Genomic DNA, 19,770 nt, shown 5'->3' on the forward strand with positions numbered 1-19,770 from the left:
CCAAAGCAACGTTTAAAAATTACACGCTTCAAAATGCTTTTATTTTGAAAGGTAAATCTATTAGGCTTATCAACTGTAACGTTGGTGGCTTCATGGTGTCTGTCGGGCGAATGACGGATGATTATAAGCGATCTTGTTATTTTTGTTCCTATGCTTATCGTTGTGACGCATTAATGAATGAATCGTGAGTTTTTTCGCGTCTTGTTGCTCTAATCCTTCTGATATGTGTAGGTTTTGTCTAATTTAATCACTCGTGGGATTTTACGAGCTACATTAGACAGTTGACATTGCCCTCCACTTTTTACTCTAGTTTGAAGCAAAATACGATTGACCTAATTTTTGAAGGCATGAGCAATATTTGCATCTGAATCGCCATGTAGACCTTCTTAAGTGTGTTAACATCATCAGTGTGACAGTCCTCTATGACACCAGTGAGCTGCCAAACCAGGTAACCTCTGTTGTCTGCAATCCTGGACTCATTTTAACGTAATGTACAGAAATAAGAGGTTAGATTGGTAAAATAAACGTCAGAGTAGTGATTTAGCAGTAATCTGAGATGGATGAGTATCAGGAGAGTTTGTCGGATCTCTTTCCCCCTCCACCACCTCATCCAGGCTCCCGGGAGCGAATCAACATCCAGAAGAGCAGTGTCTGCTCCAGGGCTTACTTCATGGTGGTGATGGCCTTCTTCCACATCTACATAATAAATATCATAGCTTTGCTGCTTTATGTGCACTACAACACTGGGTCTGGGGAGACTTCTGGTGGAGAGCAGGATGTCCCACTTGAGAAGAGTACTTCTGCCCCCAGATCCATACCTGATGAACATCAAACCCCAACACCAAGCCTGAACCCTGAGCACTCTTTTCATCTGCCTCGCCTGGAGGGGATTCGGGTACGCCCACTATTACTATTAAATAATGTCCTGATATGGTATGGTATGATACGGTTATTTAATGCAGATTTTTCTGCAAGTATTCGGATTTCAATAGTTTACTATAGAAAATCATGACAAACATAACAAAATGTAATATAAAAGTAGGTAAAAGAGGATATTACTTGTCTGCAGAGTTTACTTCCTGAAATAAGTATGATGTCATTATGATTATATATTTTAATATTGTAATAAGGGATGGCTAGGATGGTAACCTGGTGGATGCATAACTTTATTGACTAATAGTCTTTAAATTGTTTCCTGGATAGAGTATAAAGACAAAATATTAACTTTAATGTCAATATATATTTATTTGTAATAAAATGTGCATATTCACTTATATAAAATAAGAATTTGAAAACCCAGCTCTAGAAACAGGTTAAAAAAAGTCATTCAAAAAACATAATGTTTGTTTTCTTTCTACCCAATATTAGACAAATATTGCTGAATTTGTAATATTTATATACTATCTATATATTAATACAGCATATGTATAGAGCTTATTTTATTTTATTATTGTTCCAAAACAGCTTTACAGGAAATAGTGCCATTCAACAATTGGCCAAGCTAAGAACAACAGTGTCAATGAAAACTTATACAATATATATATATATATATATATATATATATATATTATATATTTTATATATACACCAATCAGCCACAACATTAAAACCAATTGCATAATATCGTATAGGACCCCCCGCGCACACCCCCACCCCCATGCCACCAAAACAGCTCTGACCCATCGAGGCATGGACTCCACAAGACCTCTTAAGGTGTCCTGTGGTATCTGGCACCAAGACGTTAGCAGCAGATCTTTTAAGTCCTGTAAGTTGCGAGGTGTGGCCTCCATGGATCGGACTTGTTGGTCCAGCACATCACATAGATGCTCAAGATTGAGATCTGGGGAATTTGGAAGCCAAGTCAACACCTTGAACTCTTTGTCATCTTCCTCAAACCATTTTTGAAATTTTTTTGCAGTGTGGCAGGGCACATTATCCTGCTGAATTGGGCCATTGCCATCAGGGAATACCTTTGCCATGAAGGAGTGTCCCTGGTGTGCAACATTCTTTAGGTAGCTGGTGCGTATCAAAGTAGCATCCGCATGAATGCCAGAACCCAAGGTTTACCAGCAGAACATTGCCCAGAGCATCACACTGCCACTGCCTTCCTTCTTCCCAAAGTGCATCCTGCTGCCATCTCTTCTCCAGGTACATCCACATGATCTAAAAGAAAACGTGATTCATCAGACCAGGCCACTTTCTTTCATTGCTCCATGGTCCAGTTCTGACGCTCATGTGCCCATTGTATCGCTTTCGGCAGTGGACAGGGATCAGCATGGAAACTCTGACCAGTCTGCGGCTATGTGTTCTGACACCATTCTATCATGGCCAGCATTACGTTTTTCAGCAATTTGAGATACAGTAGCGTTTCTGTGGGATCGGAACTGACAGGCTAGCCTTCGCTCCCCACATGCATTAATGAGCCTTGGGCTCCCATGAACCTGTCGCCGGTTCACTAGTTGTCCTTCCTTGGACCACTTTTGGTAGGTACTAACCACTGCATATTGGTAACACCTCACAAGACCTGCCGTTTTGGAGATGCTCTGACCCAGTCGTCTAGCAATCACAATCTGGCCCTTGTCAATGTCGTTCAGATCCTTGCGCTTGCTCATTTTCCTGCTTCCAGTTCATGAAATTCAAGAACTGACTGTTCATTTGCTGCCTAATATTTCCCACCCCTTGACAGGTGCCATTATAACACGATAATAAATGTTATTTACTTTACCTGTCAGTGGTTTTAATGTTGTTGCTGATCAGTGTATATACATTTGAAGTCAGAAGTTTACATACACTTAATATTAAACACATTTTTTAACCACTCCACAGATTTCATATTTGCAAACTATAGTTATTGCAAGTCAGTTAGGACATCTACTTTGTGCATGACATGAGTCATTTTTGCAACCATTGATAACAGTCAGATTGTTTAATTGATTATATCACAATTCCAGTGGGTGAGAAAATACATACACTAAGTTAACTGTGCCTTTAAGCAGATTGGAAAATTCCTGAAAATTATGCCAAGCCTTTAGACAATTAGCCATTTATCTTCTGATAGACTAATTGGAGTCAATTGGAGGTGTACCTGTGGATGTTTTTTAAGGCCTACCTTCGTGCCTCTTTGCTTGACATTATGGGAAAATCAAAAGAAATCAGCCCAAACCTCTGTGGATGTGTGGACCTCCACAAGTCTGGTTCATCCTTGGAAGCAATTTCAAAATGCCTGAAGGTACAACGTTCATCTGTATGGCAATATAAACACAATGGGACAATGCAGCCATCATATTGCTCAGGAAGGAGATATATTCTGTCTCCTAGAGATTAACGTAGTTTGGCACGAAAAGTGCAAATCAATCCCAGAACATCAAAGGACCTTGTGAAGATGCTGGAGGAAACAGGTTGATGAGTATCTATATCCACAGTCAAACGAGTCCTATATCGATATAACCTGAAAGGCTGCTCAGCAAGGAAGAAGTCACTGCTACAAAACCGTCATAAAAAAGCCAGACTACAGTTTGCAAGTGCTTGGGACAGAGATGAAATGTTCTCTGGTCTGATGAAACAAACTGAACTGTTTGGCCATAATGACCATTGTTATGTTTGGAGGAAAAAGGGTGAGGCTTGCAAGCCGAAGAACATCATCCCGACCGTGAAATATGGGGATGGCAACATCATGCTGTGGGGGTTCTTTGCTGCAGGAGGGACTGGTGCACTTCACAAAATAGATGGCATCTATTTTTGTGTAAATATATTGAAGCAAGATATCAAGACATCAGCCAGTAATGCCAAATGGACAATGACCCAAAGCATTCCTCCAATGTTGTGACAAAATGGCTTAAGAACAACAAAGTCAAGGTATTGGAGTGGCCATCACAAAGTCCTGACCTCAATCTGATGGGCAGAAAAAGTGTGTGCCAGTAAGAGTGGAGGCCTGCAAACCTGACTCAGTTGCACCAGTTCTTTCTGGAGGAATGGGCCAAAATTCCAGCAACTTATTGTTAACAAAATATTTGACCTAAGCTAAACAATTGAAAGGCAATTCTACCAAATACTAACAAAGTGTTTGTAAACTTCTAACCCACTGGGAATGTGATGAAAGAAATAAAAGCTGAAATAAATAGTTATCTCTACAATTATTCTGACATTTCACATTCTTAAAATAAAGTAGTGATCCTAACTGACCTAAAACAGGGAAAGTTTTCTACGATTAAATGTCAGGAATTATGAAAAACTGAGTTTAAATGTATTTTGCTAAGGTGTATGTAAACTTATGACTTCAACTGTGTGTGTATATATATATATATATATATATATATATATATATATATATATATATATATTAAATATAATATATACACTATGTAAAATACATATGTATTACCTATTTGTGAACATATATTTGTTGCAAGAAAGGAGAAATTAACACAAAAGAAATAAAAACTGCAGATTTGTACAATATTTTTTACTGTTATACATTTTGTAATTTTTTTTTACATTTCTCTCAAATTTACAGCGGAGCCCCTATCACCCCCTTTCTGCCCCCTGGGTGTCCCTGGTCCCCAGTTTGAAAATAATTTTTCAAAATTTGTAATTATTTATGCATATGTTAAAGGTTCACTCAGTAACTTTTTTGTTTGTGCCACATTGTTTTAATAGAATAACTCTGTTGTGTCTTATGTATGTGTAAGTCTCATTTTTGCATTCTTTGGATTGCATGTTATGTCTTTTCTGCTCAGGTTGGGCACGTACAAAAAGTTTCTCTTGTTCCTGACCGGACCCATAACATGCACACTCTCAGCTTGAAACCACTGCTGTTCGGTGAGTTTCCATTTGCAGCTGTAGAGGTTTATTATGATAAATTATCACTGAGTTGTTTTAAAAGTTCTTTGGGAAAGTATACTCTTGGTTAAGACTTTATTGTTTTTGGTTAAACAATGCATGCCTAAGGAAAATTTAAATATCCAAGGAATTGAAACATAGACAGTAAAAAACACACACAAAAAAACATTTGAAATCGTTTAATATCTTTACCTTTAAAAATATAGAACATGGATTTTCTATTATTTACAAAGTCACATACATTTTTAAACACCCATAAATTCACACTTTCCCATGTGAAACTACCCTCTACACTGGTGGCTTTTCCACTTGCGGGCAGCCTGGTTGAGGTGGCGCTGGCGTTTTCCCCAGCTAAAAGCTTTGGTGACTAGTAGCCTCTTGCCTACAACAGTGCCTGTCAACAGGAAGGTGCCCCCATGGGGATGGTGGCGGGTCATGTTGCCCACACAGGTGGCGTCTTGCTCAAGCCAGAGTGTCAGGCGACTCCTCATTTCCCCACCCAGCAGTGGACCATGCTTTAGAACTTCAAACCGAGAACCCAGGGAGAACATGTTAAGAACAGAGCTGCTGGAATTCAGTTTGGATAAGCGCACTTTAACCACTATTAGAGAGAAAAAGACAATAAATGCGATAATGAGAAACATTCAAACCATTTTTAGAAGCGAGAGATGGATCAGTATAGAAATCTGGATTAATATTCAGATATGTCAGTTTTTAAACCCGCGCCTCTGGTATTAAACACATTAGTTGAAACTAGTTGTTCTTACCAAAGTCACTTTTACAGAAGAGATCTAGCAGTTCTTTGGATGACAGAGCTTCCTCTAGCTCGCAATCTGCGCAGCTAGCACGCGGAACCACTAAAACAAACCAAAACATCAGTCTGTCAGAGAAAATTATCTTGACATCCAGCATTGTGTTTGTCTAAAGTGCTCTGCAAAAAAACTCCAGTACATATGTTTGAAAAAAGGTATTTGTTTACCCCTGCCCTCATTGCTGGTGCCATTTTGCATATGCGCAACTGAGGAAATGCACATCAGGTGATCCTTAGGAAACTGGTCACATTGGAGGATTCTGGGCCAGGGGTAACCATAGCAGCTCATGATGGGGGCGCAGCTGTCCCTTATAGACTCGCACAAACTTCTACATGGTGAAATTATCCTGGAAAATGGGAAAAGCCATTAGCAAAGGGATAACGAAGAAACAGTCATTTTTTGCCAAAGAGTTCTGGTGTTTTTTTAACTTAATGTGACCAAGCGGAAACTAGCAGTTCATACCAAAGTCACTTTTACAGATAAGATCCAACAATTAATTGGATGATGTAGCTCTCGCTAACTGATTTTCTCCAATAAAAATGTATATCATTTACTAAATTGGGAATTAACATATTCATCCCTCTATTTCTTTTACAAATTCAAGCAGTGCAAAGCTTGCAAATTGCAGCTGCTATCATTTTTACCCAATTCAAAGTAATTCCACACTAGAGTTATTTTCTTTCACACGCAGCATGAGTTAAAGGCTAATTGTCCTACACATTTTTTTTTCCCGGTCCCTTTTGACTGGAAATAATCAGCCCTGATCATCAGCTGTTTTCAAAGAATCTTTTGTTTTTATCTTATACCGATGTTTTGCCGATACATTGTTGCATCACTAGTTTTCAATGGATAGTATGCTTACCATCACCAAATGTTGATGGCCATTGTTCTTGCTGTCCAGCCAAAGACACATTGTGTCAATTAGAAGGTTGTCTTACCTCTCAAGGCACACAGGAGCGAAGAGCGAGCAGAGAAAGATGCGGGCGTGCGGGTGACACTCTCGGGTGAGGAGCGGCAGCCAGCTGGTGCTTTGCTGGACTGCTTCAGCAGGAGATTCATGACCGAGCAAGTTGGGAATCCGCATGCTGTTGTAGCCCAAACCCTGGCACAAGGCCATGTTGGTTGGGATGGGCACACAACGAGAGGATCCCTGGTGTTCCCAATGTCCACTGGGCATGGCACCCATGCCAGGACCGAGCAGGAGCAGCAGTAGAGCAGGAGTCATAGTCCAGAATAGTTGTTAATTATGGGTTAGTCAGACTAGGTCAGTTAATAGGTGTATTTATACGGCATTGCCCATCAGGGTGAGGGCGGGTCTTTGCAGGACATGAGATTGGATTGGTTAGGGAGTGTGTGTGCGTGACCATGTGTGACTTGCTGGTCCTTTCGTTTCTCTGCTGGATATGATGAATTGTGAGCTCTGATTTATCACAAACTCTTTTCTCCTGAAATATTTGGGTTGTGTGATTATAGTAATTCAGTTGATTAGCCACAAAGCCACATGAGTTTAGATAGATATATAGATAGATAGCACTTTACATGAGTGGCAGAGGTGTGTAAAAGGAAGTTTGTAAGTGTGAGAGTGTTGGAGCAGCATCTGTGCGTGTGTGGTGCTGAGGAGTTTTTCTTCCCCTGCTGGGAGCACTACATATTGTCTACCCCAAAAATGGCCCTCACTTCCTCTCCACTCCATTCCCAGGACCCCTTCTTTCCCTTGTCCAATCGAATGAGTTTGAGAGACCACATCACTCCCAGAAAAAGGAGACAATCCATTCAGAAAAGCATTATGAAGTGCATCACTGTGCATATATATATATATATTCATGTATTGTCTGCTTTTCAAAAAGTGTAGAACAATAACAGTGATAGATAACACTGAAACCTAAAGCAATCTAAGTCATTCAGCACTCTCACCCATCCCAGAGAGACAATGGCCCCCACCCCAACAGATTATTGGCATAGCCTCATTAACACTCTCAATGGGCTGGGCATTACCATTTTTGAAGTCTCAAAGGAGGGGGATGGGCAGATTAAATTTTATGTGTATTTTCAAACTAAATGGCCTCTGCTTACAATTTTAGCTATTTAGTATATAAAAATGTATCATTGACCTTAAAATGAGGCCATTACACAGATTAATCTTAATTAAAGTCTTAATTTATACAAAGTTTTAACATTTGACTTAATGTATGTTTTTTATTATCTTAAAAGTCTTTTAATGTAAAAATATTTTTAAAGCTATGTTAAATGCTTGAAATTAGTTTGTGGTGCTCATATAAATATAACAAATTCATAAAAAAAGCAAAAATGCATGAATTGGACTAGACAGTGAAATAAGAGTAGACAGCAAGTGTGCTGAGTTGTAATCAAGACAAAGGGTTGCAACTTTGAAGAAGCTAAAATAAGTTTGGTCACTGCACTCACGTTGCCTACTGCATGTGTATATATGTATTTGTATGTATGTGTATATATATATATATATATACTCCCAACTTCTCACTTCAACCCGCATCAACTTTACTTTGAACTGAGAATGACAGTTCTCACCAAAGGAGAATTGATTGCATTAACACCCATTTGCAGAAAACTCTGGCAGTGGACAGGTTTGTTGATTAGCCATGCATAGTGTGACTGTGATCCTTTTAATCTCAGTCTAATCTCATAATGTCCTCTCACTCGTTGACAGTCTCTCTGTCTCCCACTCAGTGTAACTCTCACAGACACAGCTACAATATATCATACACAAATATTCTGAAATCATGTCTGCTTTTAAGATCCTCTTAACAGGTTGTTAAAGGGATAGTTCACCCAAAAATAAAAATTATCTCATAATTTACTCACCCTCATGCCATACCAGATGTGTATGACTATGTTTCTTATGCTGAACACAAATGAAGATTTTTAGAAAAATGTTTCAGCTCTGTAGGTCCATACAATGCAATTGAATGGCAGTCAGAACTTTGAAGGTACAAAAAGCAGATAAAGGCATCATAAAAATAATCCATAAGATTCCAGTGTTTAAATCCATATCTTCAAAGGCGAAATGAAAAGTGTGGGTGAGAAACATCAATATTTAAGTCCTTTTATACTATTAATTATCTTCCCTGCCCAGTAGGTGGCGATATGTAAGGAATAATCGATGACGGACAGTTGAATTATTGAAAAATAATGCACACCCGATGTGCAGCGGATAATGCTAAACCAGTTATTTATTTGTTATTTTTTCAATAATTCAGCTGGCCAGAGTCAATTATTCCGCTTATACCACGGTTACCACACCTTAAGACATCGTTATGGGTTTTATCTCAAGACATTGCCTGGTTTTCATCCCTAAAAAGCACTTGTGAATGTAACTACTTTATTCCACCATGGATTCAGCATCTTACACTGATACAGCTCAAGCCTTCGTTGCTAGTTTGAAAACATCACTTTAGAGCCAGCAACGGAGGATTTCGGGCTTGCACTGCTTTACTGGAGTAATTATGTAGTGTGTTTGTGTGAGTGAGAGAAACTCAGAAACTGAGAGAGATCACTTCTGGGATTACCTTTTATGTTGCAGCTCTCGTCGAGAGGCTAGAGCGAAAGAGAGGGAGCCCAAGGATGCTTTTCAATCAAAGTTTAAGTAAACTTGGGGTATTATAGACATTGCTTGTCATTCTTATCTGTTGTACTTAACCACTGTCTTTGTTTTAATTGGTTATTTTGCTGTGGTAGCCTGTACACCACTTTGAAATAACTTAAATCATTTGAAACTACTTAATAGCTGTGCATTTACTGGAAAATAATTGAATTCAACAGACCTGTGGTATAAGCCAAAAACAAAAGAAGAAGAATGTGGAAGTGAAAGTGGAGATATCTAGTAAAAAAGGATATAAATTGTGATCTCCTTCTCATCCACACTTGTCGTATAACAATAGTATACATAGAGGGACTTATGGGTGGTGGGGTTTAAACCTTATTTATTACCTATTTGTAGTGAGATGTGCTTGCTTAAGCATCACTATTATGATTTTTTGCTCATACTTATGTTTGGGGATTGGAACCAACACCCAACCCTACATATCAATAAAATATTAAATCCAATGGACTTTCATTGAAGGAGGAACCCAGTACTGAAGATATGGCTCATATATACTGAAGGGATCAGAATAGCATAGACTTGGGGATGGGCACTGTTGAATTTGGCCAGTAAGAAACCACCAAGAACACCCTGGAAACCATATAGCAATGCCCTGTTAACCATTTACAACACCCAGGCATCATGTTGGTGAGTTTTGCATGGGCAAGCGCCACTCACATTTTCTTCAGAAAAATACAAATCCCAAGCAGTTAGTTGTGTGGTACTAACTACACCTGACTTTATTTGTTAAATGATAGTCTACTTTATAAATACCTGGCCTTCAGAAATATGTTTGACAGTATGCAGGTTGACATTTGCATCTTAATGTGTGTTTTAGAGATCCCAGGATTCCTGAGTGTGGAGGAGAGCAGTGTGGTGATGCAGCTGGCGCAGCTCAAGGGGTTGACCCACAGCCCTCTCCTCACGACCCCTGAGAGCCAAGAGGAACAACTCACTCAAGATGAAATCTTCAGTTTGCTCGACCTCAACCAGGATGGTCTACTGCAGAGGGAGGAGGTCAGATCCACAGAGATTTGAAATTGTTTCATTATTCACTTATCGCTCTGAAATGGTTAATACTAACTAAAGGGTGTTTCCAAAAAAGGAAAAATTCTGTCATCATTTACTCACCCTCATGTTGTCCCTCCTTTTCTTTAAAAAAAGCAAAAATCAAGGTTCCAGTGAGGCACTTACAATGGAAGTGGATGGGGGGCCAATCTGTAAATGTTAAAATACTATTTCAAAAGTATAGCCACAATATATAAACAATAATATGTGTGTTAACATGATTTGAATGTGATAAAATCACTTTCTAACCTTTTCTGTGTAAAGTTATAGCCAATTTTACAACTGTTGCCATGACGATGTAATGTCAAAAACCCTAAAATGTCGATTTAAACAACTTTACAGCTCAAATAGTACATGAGTTTAATTGAGGAATTATTGTAAGTGCTTTTATACTATTATAAGCTTCACATTTCTGCCTTTAAACCCTCCAGAAATTGACCCCATTGACTTCCATTGCAAGCGCCTTACTTTAACATTTTTTTTTCTGTGTCAAATTAATTTTTGTGGTAATCAACATTGTGCCACATGCTGTCGATTGAGCTTAACTTGTGTTGAACACGGATTATTCCTTTAATGCTGTTTTGTTGTATGCCCTTACCAAAAAGTACTGTGGTGGTTCTATGGTACAGTGATGGAATCAGAATGTAGCACCAATGTACTTTGATATATATATATACCATGATGCTGAATCATTACCATGGTATTTCCAAGGTAATTTGAAGAATAGCATGGTACTTCCATGACACATGTCCTGAAAACCACGGTACTTGTCAAAAATATGGCATTCAATCGCACCATGTCCAAAAAACTTGGTAATGTCATTCTACTTTTTGCAAGTATGAAAACAAGCAGCTTGAACATTGCTTAATATTTCTCAATTTATGTTCCACAGAAGAATGAAATTCATAAGGGTTTGGAACAACATGAGGGTAGATGAAGACAAAATTGTCATGTTTGAGTGAAATATTGCTTTAAAAGCTTTGAATATTGAAGCATGTTTCTGCCACATCAAATTATACATGGCAGAACACAAGTCATTATTTTGAGATACTGTGTCATTATTTAGAGTTAGTATCTCAATCTTTTGAGATATTATTTCATTTTCAGATTCCATTTAAAAAAATGAGATAACATTTCAAAATAATGAGATACTAACTAAAAATAATGAGACAGTATTTCAAAAATAATTGACTTAATGACTTATATAATATCTTAAAATAATGGCCAGTATTTTTTTTATTTGAATTTTACTTGAGCAGAAACATGCTTCCATAAAAAGGAGCCAATGAGTTTGAATAAAACTTGATGAGAGAAATAGAGAACAATAAAATAATCATTTCCAGTGTTAAAATATTTGTGTTCTGCCACAGATTTTGAGTCTTTCTCACTCAACTGATGGATCTTGGCTGAGCTCATATAACTTACGGAAAATCCATTCCGGGCTTGAGACCAATCCTTCTGGTAAGTGATGTGTGTTTGCATCCGATACAGTGACACAACATGTTAGAAGCTTCCGGATGGATTCTATTGTCACTCATTAAATTCTCATTAATATGAGGGTTACCCTGGAACCCAGGCACCCCGGCTCACAAACATCCGCCACACATACAGACGCACAGAGGTAGCACCCCCTCTTCCGGTGCCCCTGCCCTATTGTCTGGATAGCATCCCGCTGTGGTTCGGTTCCGGAGGAGAAAGAGTGAAGACTCACTGACCCGTGAACAATGGAGAAAAAGAGAGAAATACTATTGTTATTCTTGCCTTGTCTATTGTAATGCTGCCATCAACAGCATTAATATTCTTTTAATTCAGCATTATTCTATTAATATTAAAGCACCCAAGAAATCAAAATGGGAGTTTTGTGGCTTTTAGTCCACGTTGGATAGCTTTGAGGCATCTATTTTTGCAAGTGTACTCTTAAAAGTTGGAAAAAATGTATTTGAGCAGATGTACATAAAACATTTACAATCCATTTCTTTGTCTCATGTTGCACTCATGGGTGTATTTAAATTGTTGTCCAATAAAAAGCTCCTTAAAATGAGAATGTCCCCTACCCGTAATATCAGCTGCCACTAACGGTAGCAAATCATGGTGCACAGCTGTGTGAAGTAAACTTGAAGGTATTGGCTATTTAAAAAGGAATGAGCCCTTTAAAATAACCCAATCCATCTTCCTGATTCTATAGGAAATTCATCAACACAGGAAAGATAACTGCGCTCGTCAAAACATTTCTTGGCATCTTAAAGCTAATGTATGAAATTTCTGCGCCACTAAAAATAAACTGCTTTCAAAACAGCTTTCTGAATACACCAACCATATACCGTTGGTCAAACAAAGTGATCGCCCCACCCCCAAGTCATGCCATTGGTTGAGTAACATTGGCGGGCAGGTCAAAGTGGGTCACTCAAAACAAACATAGCCATTTTTATATCGCCACAGATACAGTGTTTACAGTTTTCCACATAGTTAATAATGAATATAATATATAATTGATTAATATAGAATGTGATTTTACAGCTTTTTTTGTCTGGTTTGTGTTTGCAGGAGTTTTGTCTCTGCAGGAGTTCAAGCGTGTCAGTGGTGGAGTTTTGCAGTATGGCAGAGCCGGGCAAGGCATGGATGGCCACACCAGGGTCAGGCAGAGGAGCACACATACACGACTTTACCTTGGAGAGGGCACACACCACCTGCTCAAGAGCATCAAGAACAGGTAATGCATTCCGATGGGTGGTGTAGTGGTTAAAGCTCAGGGCTGGTAATCGGAAGGTCACCGGTTCAGAGTGAGTCATGAACTATCATCTAGCCTCAGATTGTTCCCTGAGGATTGTTGCTCTAATAGGTCTACTGTATGTCCCGTTGGGTAATAGCGTCTGCTACTTAGATACTTAACAGAATGTTCTGGGTTCAATACAAATAAAGCTCTATCAACAAATTTGACTCGTCCTTCATTTACATTTACATTTATGCATTTGGCAGACGCTTTTATCCAAAGCGACTTACAGTGCACTTATTACAGGGACAATCCCCCCGGAGCAACCTGGAGTTTAGTGCCTTGCTCAAGGGCCCAACAGTGGCATCTTGGTGGTGCTGGGGCTTGAACCCCCGACCTTCTGGTCAGTAACCCTGAGCCTCAACCACTGAGCCACCACTGCCCCAGTAATGTCCTTCAATTTGTAATGCACTTACAACAGAAGTCTATTTGGCCAGGCATAGCCTCAGGATAACATTACAGTACACACTGTTTCAAAAGTATAGCCGCAAGACTTGCTACATGATAAACATGATACATTTAAAGATGAGACTAGTTTGATCAAATCAAAACTAACCTTGTCTATGCAAAGCTATATCCAGTACATCGACACATTTCATGACAATGTGGTTGATTTAAATTTATAAAATGAAGCCTAATTATAGTGCCATTAAGAGTTTTGTTACATTGTGATATTATTTTAATTACATTTATGCTCATTTTACCCCACAATTCTTATTACAGCAATGCAAAAATAGGTCGTTATAATAGATGGTAGTACTCCTGTGATGCTGCCTTTTTATTTACGCTGATTTTAATAAAAAGAAATATAATTGTACAGCAGTATTTTTTTGTTTACGGTAACACAGTTGAAATTACTCTTACGGTAATGAGAATGTGTTTAAGTGTCCTGAATTTAATTTCACAATGCAAAAAAGCTTAATGGTCTTAAATGTACGCTTAATTTTTTATTAATTTCAGATTTGTTTTCTTGATTTGGGAATAAACGTGACCAGGACATTTTCTTTTGACAAGTTTCATGAGAATCATCTAGGTAAATCCAGTAAACCCCATAACTGTCACTTGATGCATGCAATGATACAGGGAAGGGACTTACATAGAGAAAAATCCACAGAAATTACTATGGGGCGGGACGTGGTCGTGTGTCTGTCAGTGGGGAGAGAGGAAGCAGTAAGACCCATCACCTGGTGATTAGTGATACTAAACCCATGAGTCTCATTTCAGTGATGGCGGTGACTGCTTAAAAAGTCAGGTGGAACACCAGAGAAGCAGAGAGAGATGGTGCCGCACACTCACCCTGAAGCCCTACGCTGAAAAAATGTGTTATGATACATTTCAGTTTCTCGGACTGTTATAATTGAAGCTGTGTGTAAAAGCATGTTAGGATGCCTCCATCTACTGGACCGGATCTGGTGGACCCTTTGTAGTGAGATCCGTAAAGGGGCTGGTGACATCAGAGAAACTAGCCACAAACCTTCGTAGCCAGCCGGCACACAGAGAGGGTGTTGTGGGCCGTGCTCTCGCATGAGGTGGTGGGGGTGGAGCAGGCTGTTCTGTCCATTAGTTGTAAGCTCTCATTAAGTGAGACTAAGTACAGCACAATTGAGAAAGAATGATGATTCTTACTGTTCTCATCTCCTGATCTCTCTCTCCATTCACAAGCTGGCACTCAACCACACCCCCACCACCACGTACCCCCACCTTCTGTCTCTAATTAGCTTTTGCTGACTAGTTACTAGAGAGGGTAGAGTTACATAAGGTAACCTCGTCGTGTTCGTGGTTAGTAGTCTCAATGGGGCGCGTGGTATGTTTTGCATGGATTGAGGAGAAAAGCATGAGCCTCCACATGCAGAGTCTCCGCGGTGTCATGCACAGCGAGCTACGTGATAAGATGCACAGATTGGCGTGTCCTCCGCCACCTGGATTGAGGTGAGTAACCTCGCCAACATGAGGACCTACTAAGTAGTGTGAATTGGACATTCCAAATTGGGAGAAAAAGGGGATAAAAAAGTACTAATAATAATAATAATAATAATAATAAAGACAACTTGATGTTTTCCAGTATTGATTACTTTTGAGTTTGCAGTGTGGAAATGTATAACTAGAGGTTCCTTAGCCTTGAAAAGTAGTCTTACCACTAAAATAATAATTTAGACAGCTTTACAGCTCAAATAACACAGTTTTGTATGGAAGAATTAATATAAGCTCTTAACAAAAATGGGAGTTTCACATTTCTGTTTTTAAACCCTCCATAATAACTTCCATTGTAAGTGGATTACTGTCTGTGTGTTGTTCTTTGTTTAAAAAAAAAAAAAACTACTAGTCAAAATTTTGTCTGTGGTAATAGACTGACTTACTAGATGCAGAATGCAAAGTAGGAGTCTATTTAGAACAAGCACTTACCTGTACCAACAAAGATTAGATTTTTAAATAATTTATTTTCCCCCCAGAGTGACCCGTTTAACACGACTGCCATCCTCATTGGTTAAACTCAGTGAGCCGATGGAAGTGGTCCGTTATGAGCAGGGCGGGTACAGCCACGCCCACCACGACAGCAGCCCGACCAACCCAAACAGCAGCTGCGCCCATACACACTTGGCAGCAAATAACTCTTCCTCCAACCAGGGTGCATGCAGGTACATTTTTGTACATTTCACAATTTAAGTAATGGCAACAATCGACCCCAAACCACAGATCTGTGTTTGACAATGTATGTTATGGTAAATCTAAGAAATGTTAAAAGATTGTTATTGTTCCACTCCTGGAGTTCAAATTTGTGAGTTCAAATCCAGGGCATGCTGAGTGACTCCAGCCAGTTCTCCTAAGCAACCACATTGGCCTGGGTTAGAGTCACATAGGGGACTCCTTGTGGTCACTATAATGTGGTTGGTTCTCGGTGTGGCCCGTGGTGAGTTGTGCGTGGATGCCACAGAGAATAGCGTGAGCCTCCACACACACACTATGTCTCTGTGTTAACACGCTCAACAAGCCATGTGATAAGATGCGTGGGTTGACGGTCTCAGACGTTGAGGCAACTGAGATTCGTCCTCTGCCACCCTGATTGAGGCGAGTCACTACGCCACCACGAGGACTTAGAACGCATTGGGAATTGGGCATTCTAAATTGTGGAGAAAAGAATGTTATTGTTTTCTCTTTATGGCTGTGATTCTTCATAGGTATTTAACGGTGTTGCTGTATCTTAACTCAGTGGATGGAGGTGGAGAGACAAGCTTTCCTGTGGCTGACAACAGGACATATGAGGAGGAGGTGAGCCATGTCTTGTTTCTATGGCAACAGAAGAAGGTGAGCTTTGTTGCTATAGTAACCAGGAAGCAACAGGAAGAAGGTCTTGAATCGTGTTTGCTTTCATGAGCTTTTGATGTTGTTGGGTTTTGCAGCTTCTCATGAACACTCGTGGTGTGTGTGTGTGTGTGTGTGTGTGTGTGTGTGTGTGTGTGTTTCAGGTCTTGGGTGATCTCTCTCAGCAGTACTGTGATAAAGGCAATCTGAAGGTCAAACCTGTAGCTGGCACTGCTCTTCTGTGGTATAACCACCTTTCAGATGGCAACGGTGATTTTTAACTCAATCTCACATTTCCATTTTTCACTTATTTATGACTAGTTTTATATTACTAGGTGCCAGCCCTTAATATATCAGTAATATTCCAATAACTAAGCAGATTAAAACAATCCCATTGGGCTTTTCTCTGTCTTTAGCACTTAACTAAATACAGTGTTGTCTGTTATTAAAGGAATATTCCAGGTTTGACACAAGTTAAGCTCAATCGGCAGCATTGGTGGCATAATATTGATTACCACAAAAAATTATTTTGACTCGTCCATCATTTTCTTTGAAAAAAGCACAAATCTTGTTTCCAGTGAGGCACTTACAACAGAAGTGAATGGAGGCATTTTTTTAACATTAAAATACTCACTGTTCCTTGTGTATAGCCATAAGACATAAACAAAATGAGTTTTAACATAATTTTAGTGTGAAAAAATCACTAGAACCTCAATTTCTGCTTTTTTAAAGAAAAGGAGGGACGTGTTGAATAAATTGTTGTGGTAATCAATATTATGCCACAAATTATGTTGATTGAGCTTAACTTGTATTGAACCTGGGACATTCCTATAAGAGTAATTTTGCATAGCCTTTGATCTCTCCATTTAGTAGAATTGATTTGATGGCTGTAATACAATTAATACATTATTAATTAGGATAATTAATATGAATTATTTCCACGTAATTAATATGAATTAATTCCATATAATTTATTGAAATCAGCTGATTACACATTTTATTTCACATTGTTTATTTCCATCAGGTTGGGTTGGGGAGCTGGATGAATTCTCTCTTCATGGTGACTGCTTGGTCACTCGAGGCTTTAAGTGGACAGGAATTGTGTGGGTGAATATCGACCCCGATCAGCAACGTCAGGAACGCTATCAGCGTCTGGTCTCATGGTACCCAGAAGAGCAAAGCAAAAGAGCAGAGCATAGTGACCTTCACCAAGACCTCTGAACCAGACCTCAAGTTAGACGTAAAACGTGTATGCTCATCTAGAATCAGTTTCCCTTGGCAAATCCTCATGACGAACATTATTTAGACAAGTTCAAAAGCTAAAGCTGGATCAGTTCGAGAAACCCACTTCCAAAAGCTGTACCTTTACATAGAGGCCACCCCCTGCTTATGTTACGTATAATTTATTATCCATGACTGGGAAATTGCTCTTTCAATAATAGCTAAACTTGCGCTAAATTTATTTGCCGGTACTGCACAAGCTTATGAACTTATCCACTATTTATAAAGGAGTTTATTTATTAAGTGTGGCATATTTATTGAAAATTATTTATTTGTCATATTGTTTATTTAATTATTTATTAATATACTTCTCATATGTGGTGGATATATAAATAGAGTCACATAATGTGTGTGTTTATTTATCTCAGGTTTGGTTAAGCACAGATTGTCTTTTTCCATTTTAATGCACTATTTCAATCAAAGAAATTGTCAAATATGTAAAATGCTAAATTATTCATACTGAGAATTAAATTCATTACTATAGACCAGTGTACATCGTTTGTTTTCACTTCCTTGGTCAACTTTGTGCAATCGTGTAATCTCAACACTCAGAAATATTGAGGAAAATCAGTGACCTACATGTGCTTGTATTCTGCACAAGAGGGCGCTACAGTAGTTCAAATGCACATTAACATAAAAGCATTAATTCTCATGCAGCTATAATTAAATGGCTGGTGTGTTAGTGTACAGTACCCTTTAGATGTAATATAAAAGATTGTTATTGACAAAGAAACTTTAGCCAATGTTCAAAGGCCTTCAACAGCATACAGCTTGAACTATAAAGAAACAGTTTTGTAGGATGCTTTGATGAAATAAATGCAATTTATAAATAAATTCTTGATTTATACCTGTATCAGATGTATTACATGTTTATTACACCTTCAGATAAAACAACAAGTCCACTGACTTTCAACATGTTTCCATCTTTACTACATGAATGGATTACTTAATCAGTGACCTGATCCTTTTGTGTTGATTTGAACAAAAACGCACAAGAAAATTTCATATATTGAACCCAAATCAATGCAAAAAATAAATAAATAAAATTAAATTTTGCTTGAAGAATATACAATTTGCACAATTGTCATGAAAATAATGTCACAATGTAAAAAATCTTATTGACCCTAAAAATAGGATGCAAACCATAACTTCTTATTTATTTATTTTGTTTTTAGAATAAAATTGAACCAGCACATTTTCTTGACAGGTTTTGTAAAGATCAACCTGTGAGTTTTAGCACATTTTAAAACTCATGATGCACAGCTTTAGCAATTAACTTGTATATACATACAGCAAATGATTATGGATGCACACTACCTTTTGCACACTTTGATATCATTAATGACGCTTTATAACAGTCTGTTGTATGTTCTCTAAGGAGTGCTAATTTCTTTGAACTTTGCCATAGACTAGAACAATGAAAAAAGGTGGTTTCAACTATACTTTTGACTGTAGTTATTCTACATATTTCTCTTGTGCTGCTGCAGCTGAGAATAAGCCTCTTTCTGTTCTTATTGCAAAAGATCCTATAAAACCCCTTGGATCTTGAGACTTAATACAGAGTCTATGGAATTTTTGGGTCCCTGCTGAGGGTTTCTCACAAGTGTTTAACTGTGCTTGTATTTATTATGTGTCGTATATATTCAGTTTCTTGTTTGGCCTTCCTGTCCAGAGCAAAACTCATCATCCTCTACTCTATTAAATTACAACACATTTATTGTTCCTCTTTCTATGAAACCTAGACAACCTAGTGTTCTCGATCTGCATTATTCCTGACTTGCATTAATGTAATGTTCACTCTTAATAATTTAAGTATGATTAACAGTATACCTATGCAATTTACATAGTCCAACACTAAGTTAGACACCCTCCATTAATCAATGGATGTTAAAAGGTAAATAATGTATCACAATTTTGCTAAGAAACCAAATAGTTTGTCCTGTAAAGTGCGCTGTACGAACATCTACGCGTCTGTAATCAGGTACGCGTTCGCGTATGACATCATGGTGAACGTATGTTCATTAGCCAATCACAGACGAGCACACATTCGTCAGCCAATCACAGAGCCGCGTCAAGCGTGA

At 38.5% G+C, this 19,770-nt stretch overlaps 1 protein-coding gene across 2 annotated transcripts; it reads left to right on the top strand.

Annotated features, from left to right (window-relative positions):
• The first annotated feature begins 84 nt into the window (after positions 1-84).
• Positions 85-18,501, top strand: LOC127618881 (transmembrane prolyl 4-hydroxylase-like). Of its 2 annotated transcripts, XM_052091558.1 has the most exons (10): positions 85-448; positions 615-895; positions 4,737-4,818; positions 10,109-10,287; positions 11,709-11,799; positions 12,883-13,048; positions 15,559-15,744; positions 16,285-16,375; positions 16,573-16,678; positions 17,433-18,501. In XM_052091558.1, the coding sequence occupies exons 2-10, from the start codon at positions 671-673 to the stop codon at positions 17,627-17,629; spliced, it is 1,323 nt and encodes a 440-aa protein (XP_051947518.1). In that variant the 5' UTR covers positions 85-448; positions 615-670; the 3' UTR covers positions 17,630-18,501. The 2 variants fall into 2 exon arrangements, with proteins under 2 accessions (XP_051947518.1, XP_051947517.1); XM_052091557.1 differs by having other exon boundaries at positions 85-895.
• Positions 18,502-19,770: the final 1,269 nt, after the last annotated feature.

This window comes from Xyrauchen texanus, chromosome 25, assembly GCF_025860055.1.
Source record: "Xyrauchen texanus isolate HMW12.3.18 chromosome 25, RBS_HiC_50CHRs, whole genome shotgun sequence".
NCBI lineage: Eukaryota > Metazoa > Chordata > Actinopteri > Cypriniformes > Catostomidae > Xyrauchen > Xyrauchen texanus.

Bases quoted from the DNA above. Each gene is read 5' to 3' on its own strand.
- LOC127618881 (XM_052091557.1), top strand. From the start codon at position 557: ATGGATGAGTATCAGGAGAGTTTGTCGGATCTCTTTCCCCCTCCACCA. The intron at 4,819-10,108 runs GTGAGTTTCCAT...TGTGTGTTTTAG, and splicing joins CTTGAAACCACTGCTGTTCG to AGATCCCAGGATTCCTGAGT. The intron at 13,049-15,558 runs GTAATGCATTCC...TTTTCCCCCCAG, and splicing joins CTCAAGAGCATCAAGAACAG to AGTGACCCGTTTAACACGAC.